The sequence below is a fragment of the Lepidochelys olivacea genome, assembly GCF_965140295.1.
Source record: "Lepidochelys olivacea isolate rLepOli2 genome assembly, chromosome: 25".
Taxonomy (NCBI): Eukaryota; Metazoa; Chordata; order Testudines; family Cheloniidae; genus Lepidochelys; species Lepidochelys olivacea.
Window position 1 is genome coordinate 6,787,581 of NC_140435.1, and position 14,156 is coordinate 6,801,736.

At 52.0% G+C, this 14,156-nt stretch overlaps 2 protein-coding genes across 4 annotated transcripts in view; both read right to left on the reverse strand.

The window, feature by feature from the left end:
- Window positions 1–269: 269 nt before the first annotated feature.
- On the reverse strand, window positions 270–5,685 carry TEKTIP1 (tektin bundle interacting protein 1). The gene is made up of 4 exons (XM_084614174.1): window positions 5,544–5,685; window positions 4,533–4,765; window positions 1,035–1,160; window positions 270–449 (listed from the first exon to the last, which is right to left on the reverse strand). Exons 1-4 carry the CDS (start codon window positions 5,615–5,617, stop codon window positions 307–309), a joined length of 576 nt encoding a protein of 191 aa, XP_084470300.1. The 5' UTR covers window positions 5,618–5,685; the 3' UTR covers window positions 270–306.
- Window positions 5,686–7,349: 1,664 nt separating this feature from the next.
- The window catches only part of FZR1 (fizzy and cell division cycle 20 related 1), a 31,268-nt gene continuing 24,461 nt past the window's right edge, over window positions 7,350–14,156 (reverse strand). For all 3 annotated transcript variants that reach the window (XM_084614318.1, XM_084614319.1, XM_084614320.1), the window contains exons 11-14: window positions 13,327–13,560; window positions 13,120–13,224; window positions 12,094–12,186; window positions 7,350–11,000 (exon numbers count right to left, since the gene is read on the reverse strand). In XM_084614318.1, coding sequence (XP_084470444.1) covers window positions 10,959–11,000; window positions 12,094–12,186; window positions 13,120–13,224; window positions 13,327–13,560 — 474 coding nt within the window. In that variant the 3' untranslated portion in view covers window positions 7,350–10,958. The remainder of the gene's footprint in view (window positions 11,001–12,093; window positions 12,187–13,119; window positions 13,225–13,326; window positions 13,561–14,156) is intronic.

Sequence of the window (14,156 nt, forward strand, 5' to 3'; positions counted from 1 at the left end):
AGAGCAGGGAAGGCAGCCGGGAGTTTCCCGTGTGGCGATGCTGTGTGCTCCCGGCGGGAGGGGGAGCCCGCTGGGGGTGGCACGGCCCTGGAGGCGGGCGCATGGGTGGGCAGGACCTGCTGCCAGCTCAGCCTGCGCAGACACAGGCCTGCCACGGGTACTCCATGTCCCCAGGGCTGCTGGCCACGAGCCCAGCCAGCCACGAGCCCAGAGCCAGGCTCATTGCAGCAGGACTCCCAGGAGAGCCCCTGGCAGCCCCACTCGCTCCCCTCAGCCCCCCAGAGGCAGCCTGTGGCAGAGCAGCGTTTACTGGTTGGTGGAGGGCTGGGCGCTGAAGAGCGGCCAGGTGCGGAGGTCCCGGGTGGTGAAGGCAGGCCTGTGGGCAGCCAAGCAGGGGACGTAGCCAGCGTGGCCCTTCAGCTCACTGCTGGCGCGGTTACGGTTGACAACTGTCGAGGGGAGAAGAGAGCAAGTGAGTGGGGGGCCTGGGAGAGACTCCGAGAACCACATTGGAAGCAGCCAGGCCTCGCCCATTGATTTAACGCTGCTGGCCCCTTCACACGCCTTCCCCAGGGCGCTCGGGATGGTGCAGGTCTTAACCCTGCGTTGCAGCTGGGGGACAGGAGAAGGGACGTGCCCCACCTGTGAGAGGCCATGGGGACAGGACAGGGGCCAAGCTGCACCCGAATCCACCTCCCCCTTTACAAACATACTCAGGCTAATGGCATGAGACTTAGCACTGCTCCGGGCCTCGCCCCCAGCCCCCCCAGCAAAGGAGGGGCCAGATCACTAGCCCTGCCCCGAGAAGGAAAGCGATTTGCCCAAGGTCTTGCAGGGAGTTGATGGCAGCATGAGGGGCAGAAGCCAGGAGTCCCCCAGCACACTGCCTCTGGGCCCCCTGCGTGAGTGTGTGGGGAGGGGGGGACAAGGAGAAGACTCAGAAGCAGCAAAAGGTCCGTAGGGGGTGGGAGTCAGTGACCTGCTTTGCCCACTCACTCCCCCCAGCCCTAGAGATCAAAGCCACAAGCTCTTACCATACTCCTTTCCGAGGACGGGTTTGTCTTTCCACAGGAAGGCCCCCCACCTGGTACTGGGCTCCAAGTACTGAGCTGGGACCACTGGGTCATACCACGATACCTCCCGCAGGTGCTGGGCATAGGCTGTTGGAGAAAAGCAAGCTGAGCAGAGTCACCGGGATGGGGCCCAGGCGTGGATCGAGGAGATGCAAAGCATGTTCCAGCAAACCCCACGACAGACTGTGTGGGAATGATCTTCACAACAGGCAATGTTCCTGCTGAGCTCAGCCAGTCAGCGAGGGTCTAGTGCCTTGAAACCCGCAGGTTCCCCTGCCTTATAGTTATTTATCCTACTTAACACAGCTCTGGCTAGTCTTGATAATGTGATCCTTTTCTTGTAACCATGTAAACTCCGGGCCTCGTTAATGTCTTGTGGCAAGGGGTTCCACTGGCTGGTTAGGCACCGTCACATGCAAAGGGTAACATTTTACACCTCAATCATACTGCAATCAGCCTCGTGCAAAATACTGGTTTTAAATGCATAGAAAAGACATTTCCCTGGCCCCTCTCCCCACTGCCTCAGCTTGTCAGTTACTTGAAAACTGATTTCCCCAAAACATCCCAAGGAGTCACCAGGGGGACAGGGCCTGGCACGGAAAATTTCAGCCCCCAAGGAGATTTTCCCAGGAGGTCACAAGCGAGTGCCTTTGTGTCTTGCAACCCTCTCGTGAAGCGCAAGAGATTTCAAAGCTGAGCCCGCGTTCCCCAAAGAGGGAGGAGCGGGGCTCTGGAAAGACAGGGTTTAGGTTGGGGTATGTGCAAAGCAGCAGCCAGGGCAAGGGGGCAGAGGGAGTTCTTAGCCCCTGCATTGCAGAAACTCAGGCCCAGCTGATGCAATTTTGCATCACACCTAGTCAGCGTGCATCTGTCAGCATAGATCCGTCTGTGCTGACTTGCCTCATGCCCTGATCCGTGGTGTCCCGGCCCCGGGGCCTCCTGCCGCAGTGCAGAGGAGAGCTCCTTCTCCACCTCCAAAACGCAGGTACCAACCTTCCCTGCACAGCTGTTCAGGTCCTTCCAGCTGTTGCACAAAGAATGTGAGCTCCCTCTACTGGACTGTTGGTGCATCATACTGACCCCGAGTGTCCAGCACGGCCCTGATTCCCCAACGTGCCCCCGAGGGCCCTGGCACGTTCCCACAAGGGGCAAATGCGCAGAAGCAGCGATGGGTGCGTGACTCATGCAGAGCATCAAAGCCTCAACTTGCTCCCACTTCCCATAACCTTGGGGCACCCTCGACCTCCCTCCCCCAATCACTGCCCACAGCCTCGCTTGCGTACGGCACAGCCTTGACGCTGCCTCTGTGGAAATCCTGCATTTCCCCTGGCCTTGGCTACAGCAGCTCTGGAGCAATCCCTTCCCCCACTCCCACGAGGGCCGGTTAGCCAGGCTCCAGCGCACACGCACGGTTAGAGGGGGTCCCATCGGCCCGGCCTGGGAATCAAGGTCAGCTCAAGACGTTCCTTTAGAAAAAACCTGACAGCAATTAGGCCACTGCTCTCATCTTGGACAGTCAGCTCTTCAGGGCAGGGAGCGTCCCCTTGGTCGGTGTTTGTTCCGCGCCCATCACAGTGGGGTCCCAGGTGCTAGGATAACACACTCACTAAAAACTCATCATGTAGGCAGGTTGCCATTGCTACGCTCAGCTCACTCCCTAAAAGGAGCCTGGCACGGAAAGATGCCCCATGCCATTAATTTGAATTTACCCACATCACCTCTGTCTTCATTGTAGAGATGAGACTCCCATGGCCTATAAAACTTGATTCCCCCGTTGCACCGATCCCATCGGCTCTCACGCCAGGGCCGAGCGAGCGCAGAACTGGGCTGAAAGCTAATTGGCCTGACGCCCCGTTACCCTGCAGCTAGTGCTGTGCAGACACAGGGCAGCAGACAGCCCCCGGAGCTTTTAGGGCATTGGTTGGGGCTATTATTAAATGGCTGCTCCAATCGTGTGTTTAACACATATTTAGCCAAACAAGAGGAGAAGAATCTGCAAGATAATCAGTCAGGTTTCTTTCAGCACATTTAGTGACATTATTAGTAGTTTTTTTTAAATTAGCGAAGTGCCTTGGGGCATGTCTCCACTGCAAATCCTCCCACCCCCACCTGGCAGTGCGTGTAAGAGGCCAGATCTACAGCCCTGTGCCCCCAGGGTTTGCGCTCCCGGGCCGAAAACAGCTGTGCTGACTATCCCGCTCCAGCTCTGGGACCCGGCGAAGGGGTGGGTCTCAGAAGGCAAATGGGAGTATCTGTACAGCTGTTTCCAGCCCTGGAGCACGAGGCTGAGTTTGAAGCCCTGGACTCAGACTCGCTGCTGCAGGGTTTTCTTGCCATGCCATTGGAGTCCGGGCCCGTGACCGCAGTTTCTGTGCGCTGGGGGCTGGGGACACAGAACATGAGGTCGGTCCCCTGCCGCCGCAAGCCTTAGCAGAGATTTTTGAAAAGGACGATTAGTCAATGTTCTATTTCCCAGCATCCTACAAACTCGTCTTAAGGACAATACACATAAGTAGCCAGCCAGCAAGCTGCGATCAAGAGCCCAATGCCTCAAGGAATACAGCACCAATGAAAGCTTTCTGCTCTCTGACACTCAAGGTAGGTTCTGCTTAGGCCCCTGCTCTCCTCTGGATTCCAGTGCCGAGCAGCATAGCCCCGGCTGGGAACCCGGCGTGAGGGGAGCATTCAGAGAGGCTGGCGTGGAAATATGATTTAAACTTTATCATCAATCATTATCGGCCTTTGAGATCCTCTGATGGAAAGGGCTGTACAAACATTTAGCGTCATGACTCCATTGCCCGGTAGCTCTTGCTGCCGTTTTACAGGTAGGGAAACCAAGGCACAGAGTGGTTAGGTGATTGGCCCACATGCCACACAGCGAGTTGGGGGCAGAGTTAGGAATGGAACCCAGGATTTCTGCCATAGTGCAAGACCCAGAAGTGAGCAGCCACCCGGCACATTCACCCCCAGTTACTGAGTCCGCACTGGGGCTGCACTCCCCTGGGCAAGGTGCTAGGAACACTGGGGTCACCCCCACGGTTCTTGGTGCTGCGCTCTATTGTGGGAAAACTCGCCTGGCCTTGCTCAGCACCGTGCCCGTCTGCAGAGTGAGACCTTCTCCAGAACCGTCCCGGGCGATGACAGGAGCCAGCTGTTGGTATCAACGGGATGAGTTTTGGAAGCAGGCGGCTGGTGCCCTGCCCCAGGGGAGGCATTTTGACAGTGGCTTGTCACCCTGTGCAGGCCTTTGCAAGGGGCTCCCGCGGGCTGCAGGCAGACATGGGGCAGCCGCAGGGTTTAGTGGCTGGTGGGTCCCGCTGTGGTGAACGGCTCTGGGAACTGTCTCGATCTGCAGACAGGCAGAGTGCAGGACACGAGACCGAGGGCGGGTTTCAAGTTCCGCACACTGGCGCTCTCTGTCTCTGCACGCAGCCCCCACTCCCAGCCCCACCTCCTTACCAGGGGGCAAGGTCTTCCGCTCCCTCTCGGCATGGGAGCGGGCCCAGCGGTGGTAGGCCTCGCGGCTCAGGCTGTTGGTGAGCGTGTACCAGGCGTCTCGGTTGTCGCTGTTGGTCAGCCCCGTGTACCAGGTCTGGGAGATGGCATCTCGGCCCATGGGGGTGCACTTCCAACGCACGGCCTGCTTCAGGATGGGGGCATTGCGGGGCCCGTGCAGCGTGAGGTACTCGTCACTGCGGGCAGAAAGGAGTCGTCACTGCACTATCTCCCGCCGAGGGAGGGATCGCCTGGCCAGTGGGACAGGGAGAGAACACGTGGGGCCAACCTGTCTCCTGCTCCAGGGAGCGCACACAGGGAACTCAGAGCCAGGCTGCTGGGGTCAGGGCTCAGCGAGCTGGGGCAGGAGCTCAGAGAAAGCTGCTTCCCACAGTGGAGAATGGGGGATCCCTAGGACACCCACATGGGCTCAGCTAGCAGTCAGAACACGCATGCGCACACATGTCCTAGGTTTGGCCAGGGGTCAGAGGGCACACGCACATGCTAGTGAGTAACCAACTGCTGTCTAAAGAAGGCAAAGGCTGCCTGTCAGCCACACGCAACATACAAGAGCCCAAGATTTACATGGAATGGGAGCAGGGGGTCCATTGAGAACCTGGTAATGAGGGAGAACAGCCAGCAGTGAGGGGTACAGCAGACCGTTGGTTTCAGGGTTGCTTCCCATCCCCACCAAAGAGGTATTTTGGTTTCCTCTTGGCGCCAGCTTGGCTGCCTGGCAGACTCAGTGCTACTCACCTTCCGTCACAGACCCCCTCACTGCATTCTGGGAGCAGATCATCATCCCCACTCTACCACCGGGGAAACTGAGGCCCAGAGAGGCAAAGTGACTGAGCTGGGATTGGGACTCAGGAGGGCCTGGCTCCCAGCCCCGCTTCTCACTGCCACCAGCCAGCGAGGGATTCCAGGTATTACAAGAGACAGAGACCTGCAGTCGGACGCCAGCAAGCCTCTCACCTGTACAGTGGTGTCGGGAAGTCTGTCTCCAGCGTCCCCTGAGGGACATATGGTCGGTCTGCCTCCAAATCCATGCCCCCTGTGCCTGCCTTGTCCAGGCCACGCTGCCCCTGCCTGGGCTGCTGCCGGCTCACTGCTGCTGCCAGTCATCTTTCTGGGCTACTGTTGCCCAACACAAAACATGGCAACCATCCCCTAGCAACCAGGCTGGCAAAGCAGGAAGCAGCTAGACTCTGCCAGGAGTGGCAGGTTTAGGGCAGCTGCCCTGGGGGCGGGATTCAGGACCATTCCCTCCGGGGGAATGGGAAGGTCTTCTTCTGGCTCCTCTCAGTACAACGAGGCAGGGTGCCCTAGGATCCGATCTGGCCAGACTCTGCTTTTTTACACACACACACACACGCACACACAGACCCACCCCCGGCTCGATTACACCCTTGTGAGTTTGCCTCGTTCAGTTCCCACACATGTACGCTTCTGGCTGGGCTGCTAGGATTTGCAATGCTTCCCCCGCCAAGGTGTGTGTGTGGGGGGGTGTTATAGCAGTGGGCAGCCTACCTGACTGACACTTTCTGGTCAGTCGCTTTTCTTGATCCATTCCTGCCTGTGGGGCAACGCACAGACCCCTGCCGTCAGTAACCCTCAGAGCAGGAGGGCAGGATAGCTGGGTAGCCTTCTTGCTGCAGGGAATTCAGTTTTCACCCCAATGACAAGATCCTCCCTCCAGCAGAGAAGCCTCCCAGCAGCACCCCACCCGCCTAGACAGGACGCCTAGTACGGCATCGCACCCATCAGAGTAGGGCAGATAGTGCGCAGCTCAAGCCAAGCACAGGAGAAAAGTGAGGTACGGGGACTCCAGCAGCAATCAGCTCCCTAAATTCTCTCTTGCAAGCACAAAGTATTTGAGCCAGTTACCAACTCACAAGGGAAGATTAAACCCTCCTTTAGCTCTGGTGCTTTAGCCAGCCATTTCAAACCTCTCTCCTCCACAAAGGGCGCTTGTGCTCTCAACGGGCAAACTGAAATCTGCACTTCTTCCTTCAAAGGGAGACAACGGCCCAATCTATACACAGTGCCCAGCAGCACCTCTGGGAAAAGCATTCCTTCCTGACCCCTGTGATCTGTTTATGTCCTGAAGCATGAGGATTTGGTTGTCCCCATCTTGGCGCACACAGCTGCATGGATTACTATTCTTAGTAAGACAAGGGTGGGTGAGATAATATGGGAGGTCTCACCATCTATAACCTGACCACTACCACCTTGTCTGTCTAATATTCTGGGATGCACTAGGCTACAACTAATCTGCAGACGCTGTTTAATATGTCACCCGCCCTTTAGTGTTCAACCACCACCACAACACAGGCTCTGTCTCCCGGTGTGCAGTGCCTTGTCCAGGGCACTTGCCCATTTCCCCAGTAGTATCGCCCATCTGGTCTCTTAAATCTTTCCTTTGACACAAGTGACACTCATTTCTTTACGCAGGGTGGATGCAAAAATCCTCTGTCAAACACTGCTTAACATCTACAGTGGGGGTAGTCAATAGATAGTCCCCAGTCCAAATCTGGAGACTTTTCAGTGGACTGCAGGGCTCACAGAGGCCCAGGGCTTCAGCCCTGCAAGGGGGTGCTTCAGTGCCAAGGTGCTTCGTGTGGGGCTGAAGCCCTCAGTCCAGGCGCACTTCCCACAGGGCTGAAGCCCCACCGGAGGGGCACCGGGACTCGGAACGTCAGCCCAGGATCCACACAGCACTTTAAAGCATAACATCACTCACAAGTTTCACATGAAGCTTTAAAGAAAGTGACACCAGGCTTAAATTCACAATGTATTTAATGCCAGTTACATTGCTTTACATGAAAAGTTACAACGGTCTCTATATTTCCGCCCCCCACCATATGATGCATTATATGTAACAACGCCACAAGTTCTTAGAATTTACCTGCATAAACTCTGGGGAGACCTTTCAAACTGCCTGAACTGTACAAGTCAGAAACGTTATGGTTCATACATTGAAATAAGTGTACGCAAGTTTTTTTTCTTCCATTTACAACACTATTGAGCACACTCCAGACAGCCAATCGCTTCACACGAGTTGCATACATGAGATTCTAGACACAAATGCCCCCAGCACCCCCTCCCCCCCGAAAGATACCTTTTGAGGACACTCCCCTGGCCCCAGCAAACTACCTCCTTTGGCAACTGCATGGGTAACGGGGAAATTTGTGCTGGTATTTTTTTATGTCCACTAAAGACGTTCTTTAACATTGCTCTCCTCCCCTCCAACCAGGTAGCCGATACATTCAACCATAAACCAGCTATGGGATCAGGAATCAACTATCCATCCCTGCTAAGCAGAACAGTAGAACACAAAGTAACCTGTCCTGCTCCCAAGGCAGGCGTTAGCCCAGCCTTCCGAGCAGGGGGAGGATTAGGAGCGCGATCGTTTTGAAACAGCGTTGACAGAAATAAGGGGCGTGTTGTTAGAAGCAGAGAATGACACATTGAGCCTACCGAAGGATGCTCCCTCTGGACCAAGATCTCTGTCGAATGCAATTCTCTGCTTGAGATTTCAGTGCAACACACAAGAAAGCTCCCATGCGTAACCGCAGCACAGATGCCAGAGCATCTAGATTTCTAATTTCCTTCCACGCCCCATTATATTCCTGGGGATTACTTCAAAACCAAACCCAACGCTGCAGGCCTAAAGGAAGGGGAGGGTCTGCTCCCCTCTCCTTTCCAAAGCAAATCCTCCCCAATAAAAAGCAAAGCTCGTCTCACCATGGGTTCGAATGTTCCTTTTACCAGCTGCTTCAGCAAGGGTGGCTCTCTGATGTAGGGCGCACAAGCCTAGGCTGATCACATGCCTGACAAACAGTAAAGCTTGCTCCTCTCCAGCTTCTGGTATTGGGGCGGGCAGAGGGGATTACTGTCAGTATAGTTACCAGGACCATTGCACAACCTAGCCTGTACCTCTCCTTCCCGCCCCCCACCACGCCTGCACACACCATCAGACACCTTCCGAGTTTCTCTCCTCATTAAGTGAGCACTTTTACACAGCTTGAGCAGAGACAAATTTACTCCCCTTTCAGGGATGGTTTCCTGGTTCCTCTCCATTTAAAGATTTTTCTCCAGGAGGAAAACGTTTGGTGGGTGGTTTGGACATTGAGCTAGGGGTCTGGGGAACAGTTATCCCAAAGCACAGATCGCAAATGAGAAACTAAGCCACAGAAGTAACTTGCAGCCATATTCCCCCTCCTCCCAGTCACTGATTTAAGACATGCATTACTTTCCTCTGGTCCTTTCTCCATCATAATTGCCCCAGGGGGTGGAACAGGCACCCGTGACAGACCATGTTTCACTGCAAGTGATGCCTTCAATTCAGACATGCGTGCCTGGCTTAACGATCTGACAGGGTAACAATTCCCCAGTGCGTTAGCGATGTGATGGTTAAGGATGCCAAACATGTAACAAGCAGCAAGAGAGGAATCAGGAGGCCATTGCAGAACATTTTTACAGTGCCTCAGAATTTTGTGGAGAGAACCAGAGTAAAGCGGATCTGTGATGAAACGCTTTTTTGGAGGAGTGTGGGAAGGAGGCGATGGGAATATGCAGGTCCCATTTTTGGCTTCAAGAGCTCCAAGGCCGTCAGTTTTGCTAAGGAACACAGCGTATTCCGGGCACACTCAAGCCTCGAGAAGCACTTGTAGCACCCAGAGACCAACATCCACGCACTAGCTGTAAATGGCACGCTTGGTCAAGGCTGTAGTGAAATGGAATCACAGTTCACGGCAATTCTCTTTGCCAGACTTGCTACCTGAAATTTGCCCTTTCTAAAGGAGTCACTGCTGCTCTAGAGAAGCAGCTGCCTCCCACACCTCCCGCCCTGCAACCCAGGCAGTATGGTTTCACAAGAAGGTATCTGCCTACACACTATGTACAAGAGGACAAGGTCTATATACACACACATACACAACCACACACACACCAGCCAAGAGAAGAAAGAGGCAGCACTTACATCCAAACATTTTACAAAAGGAGGCGAGGGGGTGGGCCGAACAGCCCGATGCACAGCAGACGAGCATTGGCACATGTACAAAGTAGACAGGAACTGGCTGCTGCAAGCATAACAGCGTCTCTTTAAATTAAAAGCAAGACACAGACACACACGCACACACACACACACAAGTGCTTAGCATCACACCTCACTGCATTATTTCAACAAACTGGCAGGATCTCTCTCTTCCTGAAACTTAAAAATGGGCCTCTGGCTCTGACCTAATTGAAGTTTAAAAAAAAAAAAAAAAAGCAACACTTCTCCCTTGCCTAGAACCCCTCGCACACAGACTTCCATACACATGATGTTTCTTCCGTCCCATGTGGAAGACAGGCAACAATCTTACAGAACCTTTGTCTTTGAAAACAGATCCACAATAGTCTTTCTTTCTAAATCCATCTCAACTGCTTTTGTCCTCAGAAAGACACTGCAGCAATCAGTCTGCAATAATTGGCACAGCATAAAGCTCTAAATAAATACTCCTGGGTCTTTAAAAAAAGCCATTGTTTCCCCATTAAACTAAAAGTCTTGAGACCAGCTTTGAATGTGTAATATCAATAATTCTTTTTAAAAAAATAATCTCTTTGGATTGTGCAGTAATCTTTCCTTCAGAAGAGGCAGCTGCTGTTAAAATCTTTTAAAAAATTCTCAGCTCAATTTTTTTAGCCAGATACTAAGCGTGCTGAAAATTAAACTCTTAGGTGAACGTCCATGTCAAGTATTAGTCACTTCTTTAAACGGAAGAGAAAACTGTGTGCCTGAGGAAAATAAGCAGTTCTTTTTTCTACTTGGAATATTAGTGCCAAGCAAAAACAATACCCACTCTACATTCGAGAGGCTTCTTCCCAGCTCTAACTTTTGTCCTCTCCCACCAATAAAATTTGATCAAGTCTGACTAACTCAGACTTGTGTCAAATCAGAGAATGATGAAGAACCCAGAGCAGCATTCCAAACCTCTCACAAACAAATCCCACCTCCCACAATACTCATCTCTCACAGAGGTTACAAAGCAGCAGTTGGGATGCCCTTGGCCTAGTCTTCCTTATCATGGTCCACATCACACAAGTTCTACCCTATGTATAAAATTAGATACTTTAGTTTTTCCCTCTTGCACCTGTTCCCCTTTATGAAGAATGTCATATTCTTAACCCTTTGATAATTGCATCACCCTCCCAACCCCACCCCAAATACTGTCCAATATGGTTCGCAATCATGTATTTAAGAAGAATCTTGAAAGTCCAGCCTCCAAACCCACTGGCACTCCCCTTCCCCTCTTCTGGTTGATAGCGAGAGGTTCCATACAAGCCAAGTTAGTGGTTTTTTCCTGGCACATCGTGCCGGGGTCCCCTGGTGTGCAATTACAGAGTTTACCGTATCCTGGTGAAGAGATTTAGAACAGACACAGACTCCTGCAAAAAATGAAGAGAAAAGTTTTGAACCCAAGATCCCCACTCTAAATATTCACTGAGAAAATGAGTTGAGCGCAGACAGCTCCACCACACTGCCTCAGCCCTATCCCCCCACACACTCATTTCTGCCACGAAGCCAGGGCTCGAGGCAAACCAAGCCAAGGGAAATGGTCTGGGGCTCGCCCAACATTAGAGGGCAAACCTTCATAAGCATGCCCGAGTCGGATATTGGTCAGAGATCAACCTTCCTGTGCCCATGCACGTATACAGGGTGCAGGGTGAGCGTGAGCATGGCAGAAGATGGTATGGGCTAGTTTTGCAGTACAAGTTTCTGTGAAACAGAGATTGCTGTGTATATCCTACAGCAGAGCCACCAGAAACCAGATGAAGAAACTGCTGGTCTCTGTCTCTCTGTGGTCCCTCCACATAATATCTCGGTTCCTGGCATCCTCTGCTGTCTCTCCACATCTGCTCAAGATGCCTGGAGACTAACTTTTCAAAAAGAGCCCTCCAGACCCCCATGGAGAAGTCATCTCTGGAATGGTGACGGTTCTCAGAGACTTAAGGGAGTTTGATCCTGTCTCCTAAAGCCATTGTGCCAGAACTGAAGAATACGTATACAAATGACACTGCAATAGTGTATTAAAATGCTAGCAAGGAACAGGCTAAGCCGGACACCCTACACCACTGCTACTTAAAATCAGTGGTGTGGCATGGCACCAGCATAACCACCAACAGTTCAATTTTAAGAATGTAGATACCCACCCTGAAATGGAGACCCATGGGCCTTTAGTTGTGCTAGTTACTTCACGTATTCTGTGCACAGAGGCCTCACAAATCACTACTTTCAAGTGAGAATCACAAACCCCTTAGCATTTGACCAAGACTCAATCCCCACAGCTGCTAAGAGAGAAGCATTGGGTGTCTGATCATTATACACATAGGTAGTGGAGGTATACAAAAGCAGTGAAGTGACTGTCCAATGTCACACAGCAACTGACTAGAGCTGGATAGAAGATCCACAGCTTCCCTCACTGGGCAGCGCTTGCCGCAGAAACAGGAACTAACTATCCACATACACTAGCGAGTTTACCTTTGTTGAGCGGGTTTTGCTGAAGACATTCCAGAACCTCAGGGTTTCATCTCCTGCTCCTGTAACTATGGCCTCCCCATCAGGAGACATTGCCTAAGGCAAGAGAGAAAACACAGTCTTCAAAATACATGTTCACAGGTCGCTAAATGGTAGTTTAAAATGGAGGCCTCCCCCACACCAGAATACAAACGTTCGATTCCTTCTCTCTAATGGAGGTGAACCAGGCCCACCTGCCTTTGCTTTCCTCCTGCCTCATCACCATTGCCACAGGTAAGATACAGAATTATGGAAACAAATCTCAGTTTATGCTGCTATAGAGTACACAAGGGTCATTCACATTATCTCTGGAATCGCACCTCTCTTTATAAAGCCAGAAGTAAGCTGTTAAGATGCCAACATCCCCCTACACATTGTTAACAAATGAACTAGCCACAGTGTCTAAAACAGCATGAGACAAGCTCAGCTGATCCCATTCTGTGCTGAAGCTTCCTCAAGTACCATGAAAGGGAGAACAAAGCAGGTAAGAGACATAGCTATCAAGAGATGGAACTGGATTAAACAGAACTGAATGTTTTAATGCACAACCATGAAGAGGAAAAATAGCAGGTGGAATAAGGGGGAGGATTAAAAAAAGTCTTCTAACTCTGAAGAAGCTTTTGGCTTTTATAAATTTCCCTTAAGAGCTGTTTGCTGTACCAGGTATCTGTGCTCCTCAGAAGTGAGAGGAGTTGGAGTTTGACAACCTGGGGCTTGTCCAAAGGTTAATGTGTGTCACTTTTTGTCAAGCAGTGCAGAAGAATCCCTCACTCCAGTGTCAGCAAGCAGGGACTGCCAGATCTCAAATGCTCCTGTTGAGTGCAGTGAAGTTTAGTTTTGTTTGTTTCACTAACCAAACCCTGGATAGCTAGGAACCAGCAGACACCAGTACTAGCCAGTCTGGGTTCGGTCTCAGTGCACAACCCAGTCGCAGCAGAACCAGAAGCAATATGAGAGAGCACTAAGCAAAGGGCATGGGTTATAGCTTACCAGGTATAAGACTCTGTACGAATGCCCTGTTAGTTTTGCTACTTGGGTTAATGAGGGATATTTCCAGACGAGAATCTGGTTCTGCGAGTATCCATGGGTACTCACCTGTAGGGGGAAGACACAAGAATTACAAGAGAGAGTCAGCGCTGACAGTTCCTGATCCATGAAAGCTCAGCAGCAGGACTCCAACCCCATGGTTGAACTTACTAGTTCATTAGCATGTTTGGACCAAGCCAGATTGCACACTTGTGACCCAGTATCAATGCACTGCAAGGGCTGCCCAGTTAGCGTGTTCCAGAACCGAATGCAGCGGTCAGCTGTCCCACCACCAGAGGCCAACAGACCATGCTGGTGTGGAGACCACGCAATAGCTTTCACTGCTGCTAGGTGCTCTGTATATTGCTGGACAGGACTCAAGCTGGAGTGATTCCACACAAGGAGCTGGTGGAGAGAAGAAACAAGACTAATTAACATACAACTCCAACCTCGGCTCCCCTGCCCTCCAAACCGAGGAGACAGCACCGGCTAAAGCCCAGCCTGGTGAAGACTGCCCTGCACAGCTCAGCCAATGCACCTACATCTTAATGATTAGCGATTCCTGTACTGGGGCCTCTCCCTCAGGGATCGCCAAACCTGCTCAACTCAGGGATCCTTTTGGGGCTAGACTAAGAGCTACAAACTCATGTCACTTGGGCTATGTGCAGTGCTCTGGTCTCTTGACATGCAAGACTTTGTAAATAATCCAGTCATAATCTGTTCTCATTCACCGGTGGGGGGTGGGCAGGCAGTGGGAAAGGAATGGAAGAGAGAGAAGAAGTTGAAAGAGCTTGGGATACAGTATATTCCATCACACCAGTGTCTGGGGAGTTAATTGTGCAGGAATCTATCCCAAGGTGCTCTCAGAATTGTTCTTGGTACCATATGTAACCATTATTTGTTCGCTGGTAAATAGTAAACCTGAGTTGTGCCTGCTAAAACAAAACAAACGTGCAGAAGGGAATTTCAGTGTAAACTAAGTTATCTAAAACTGCAAACTT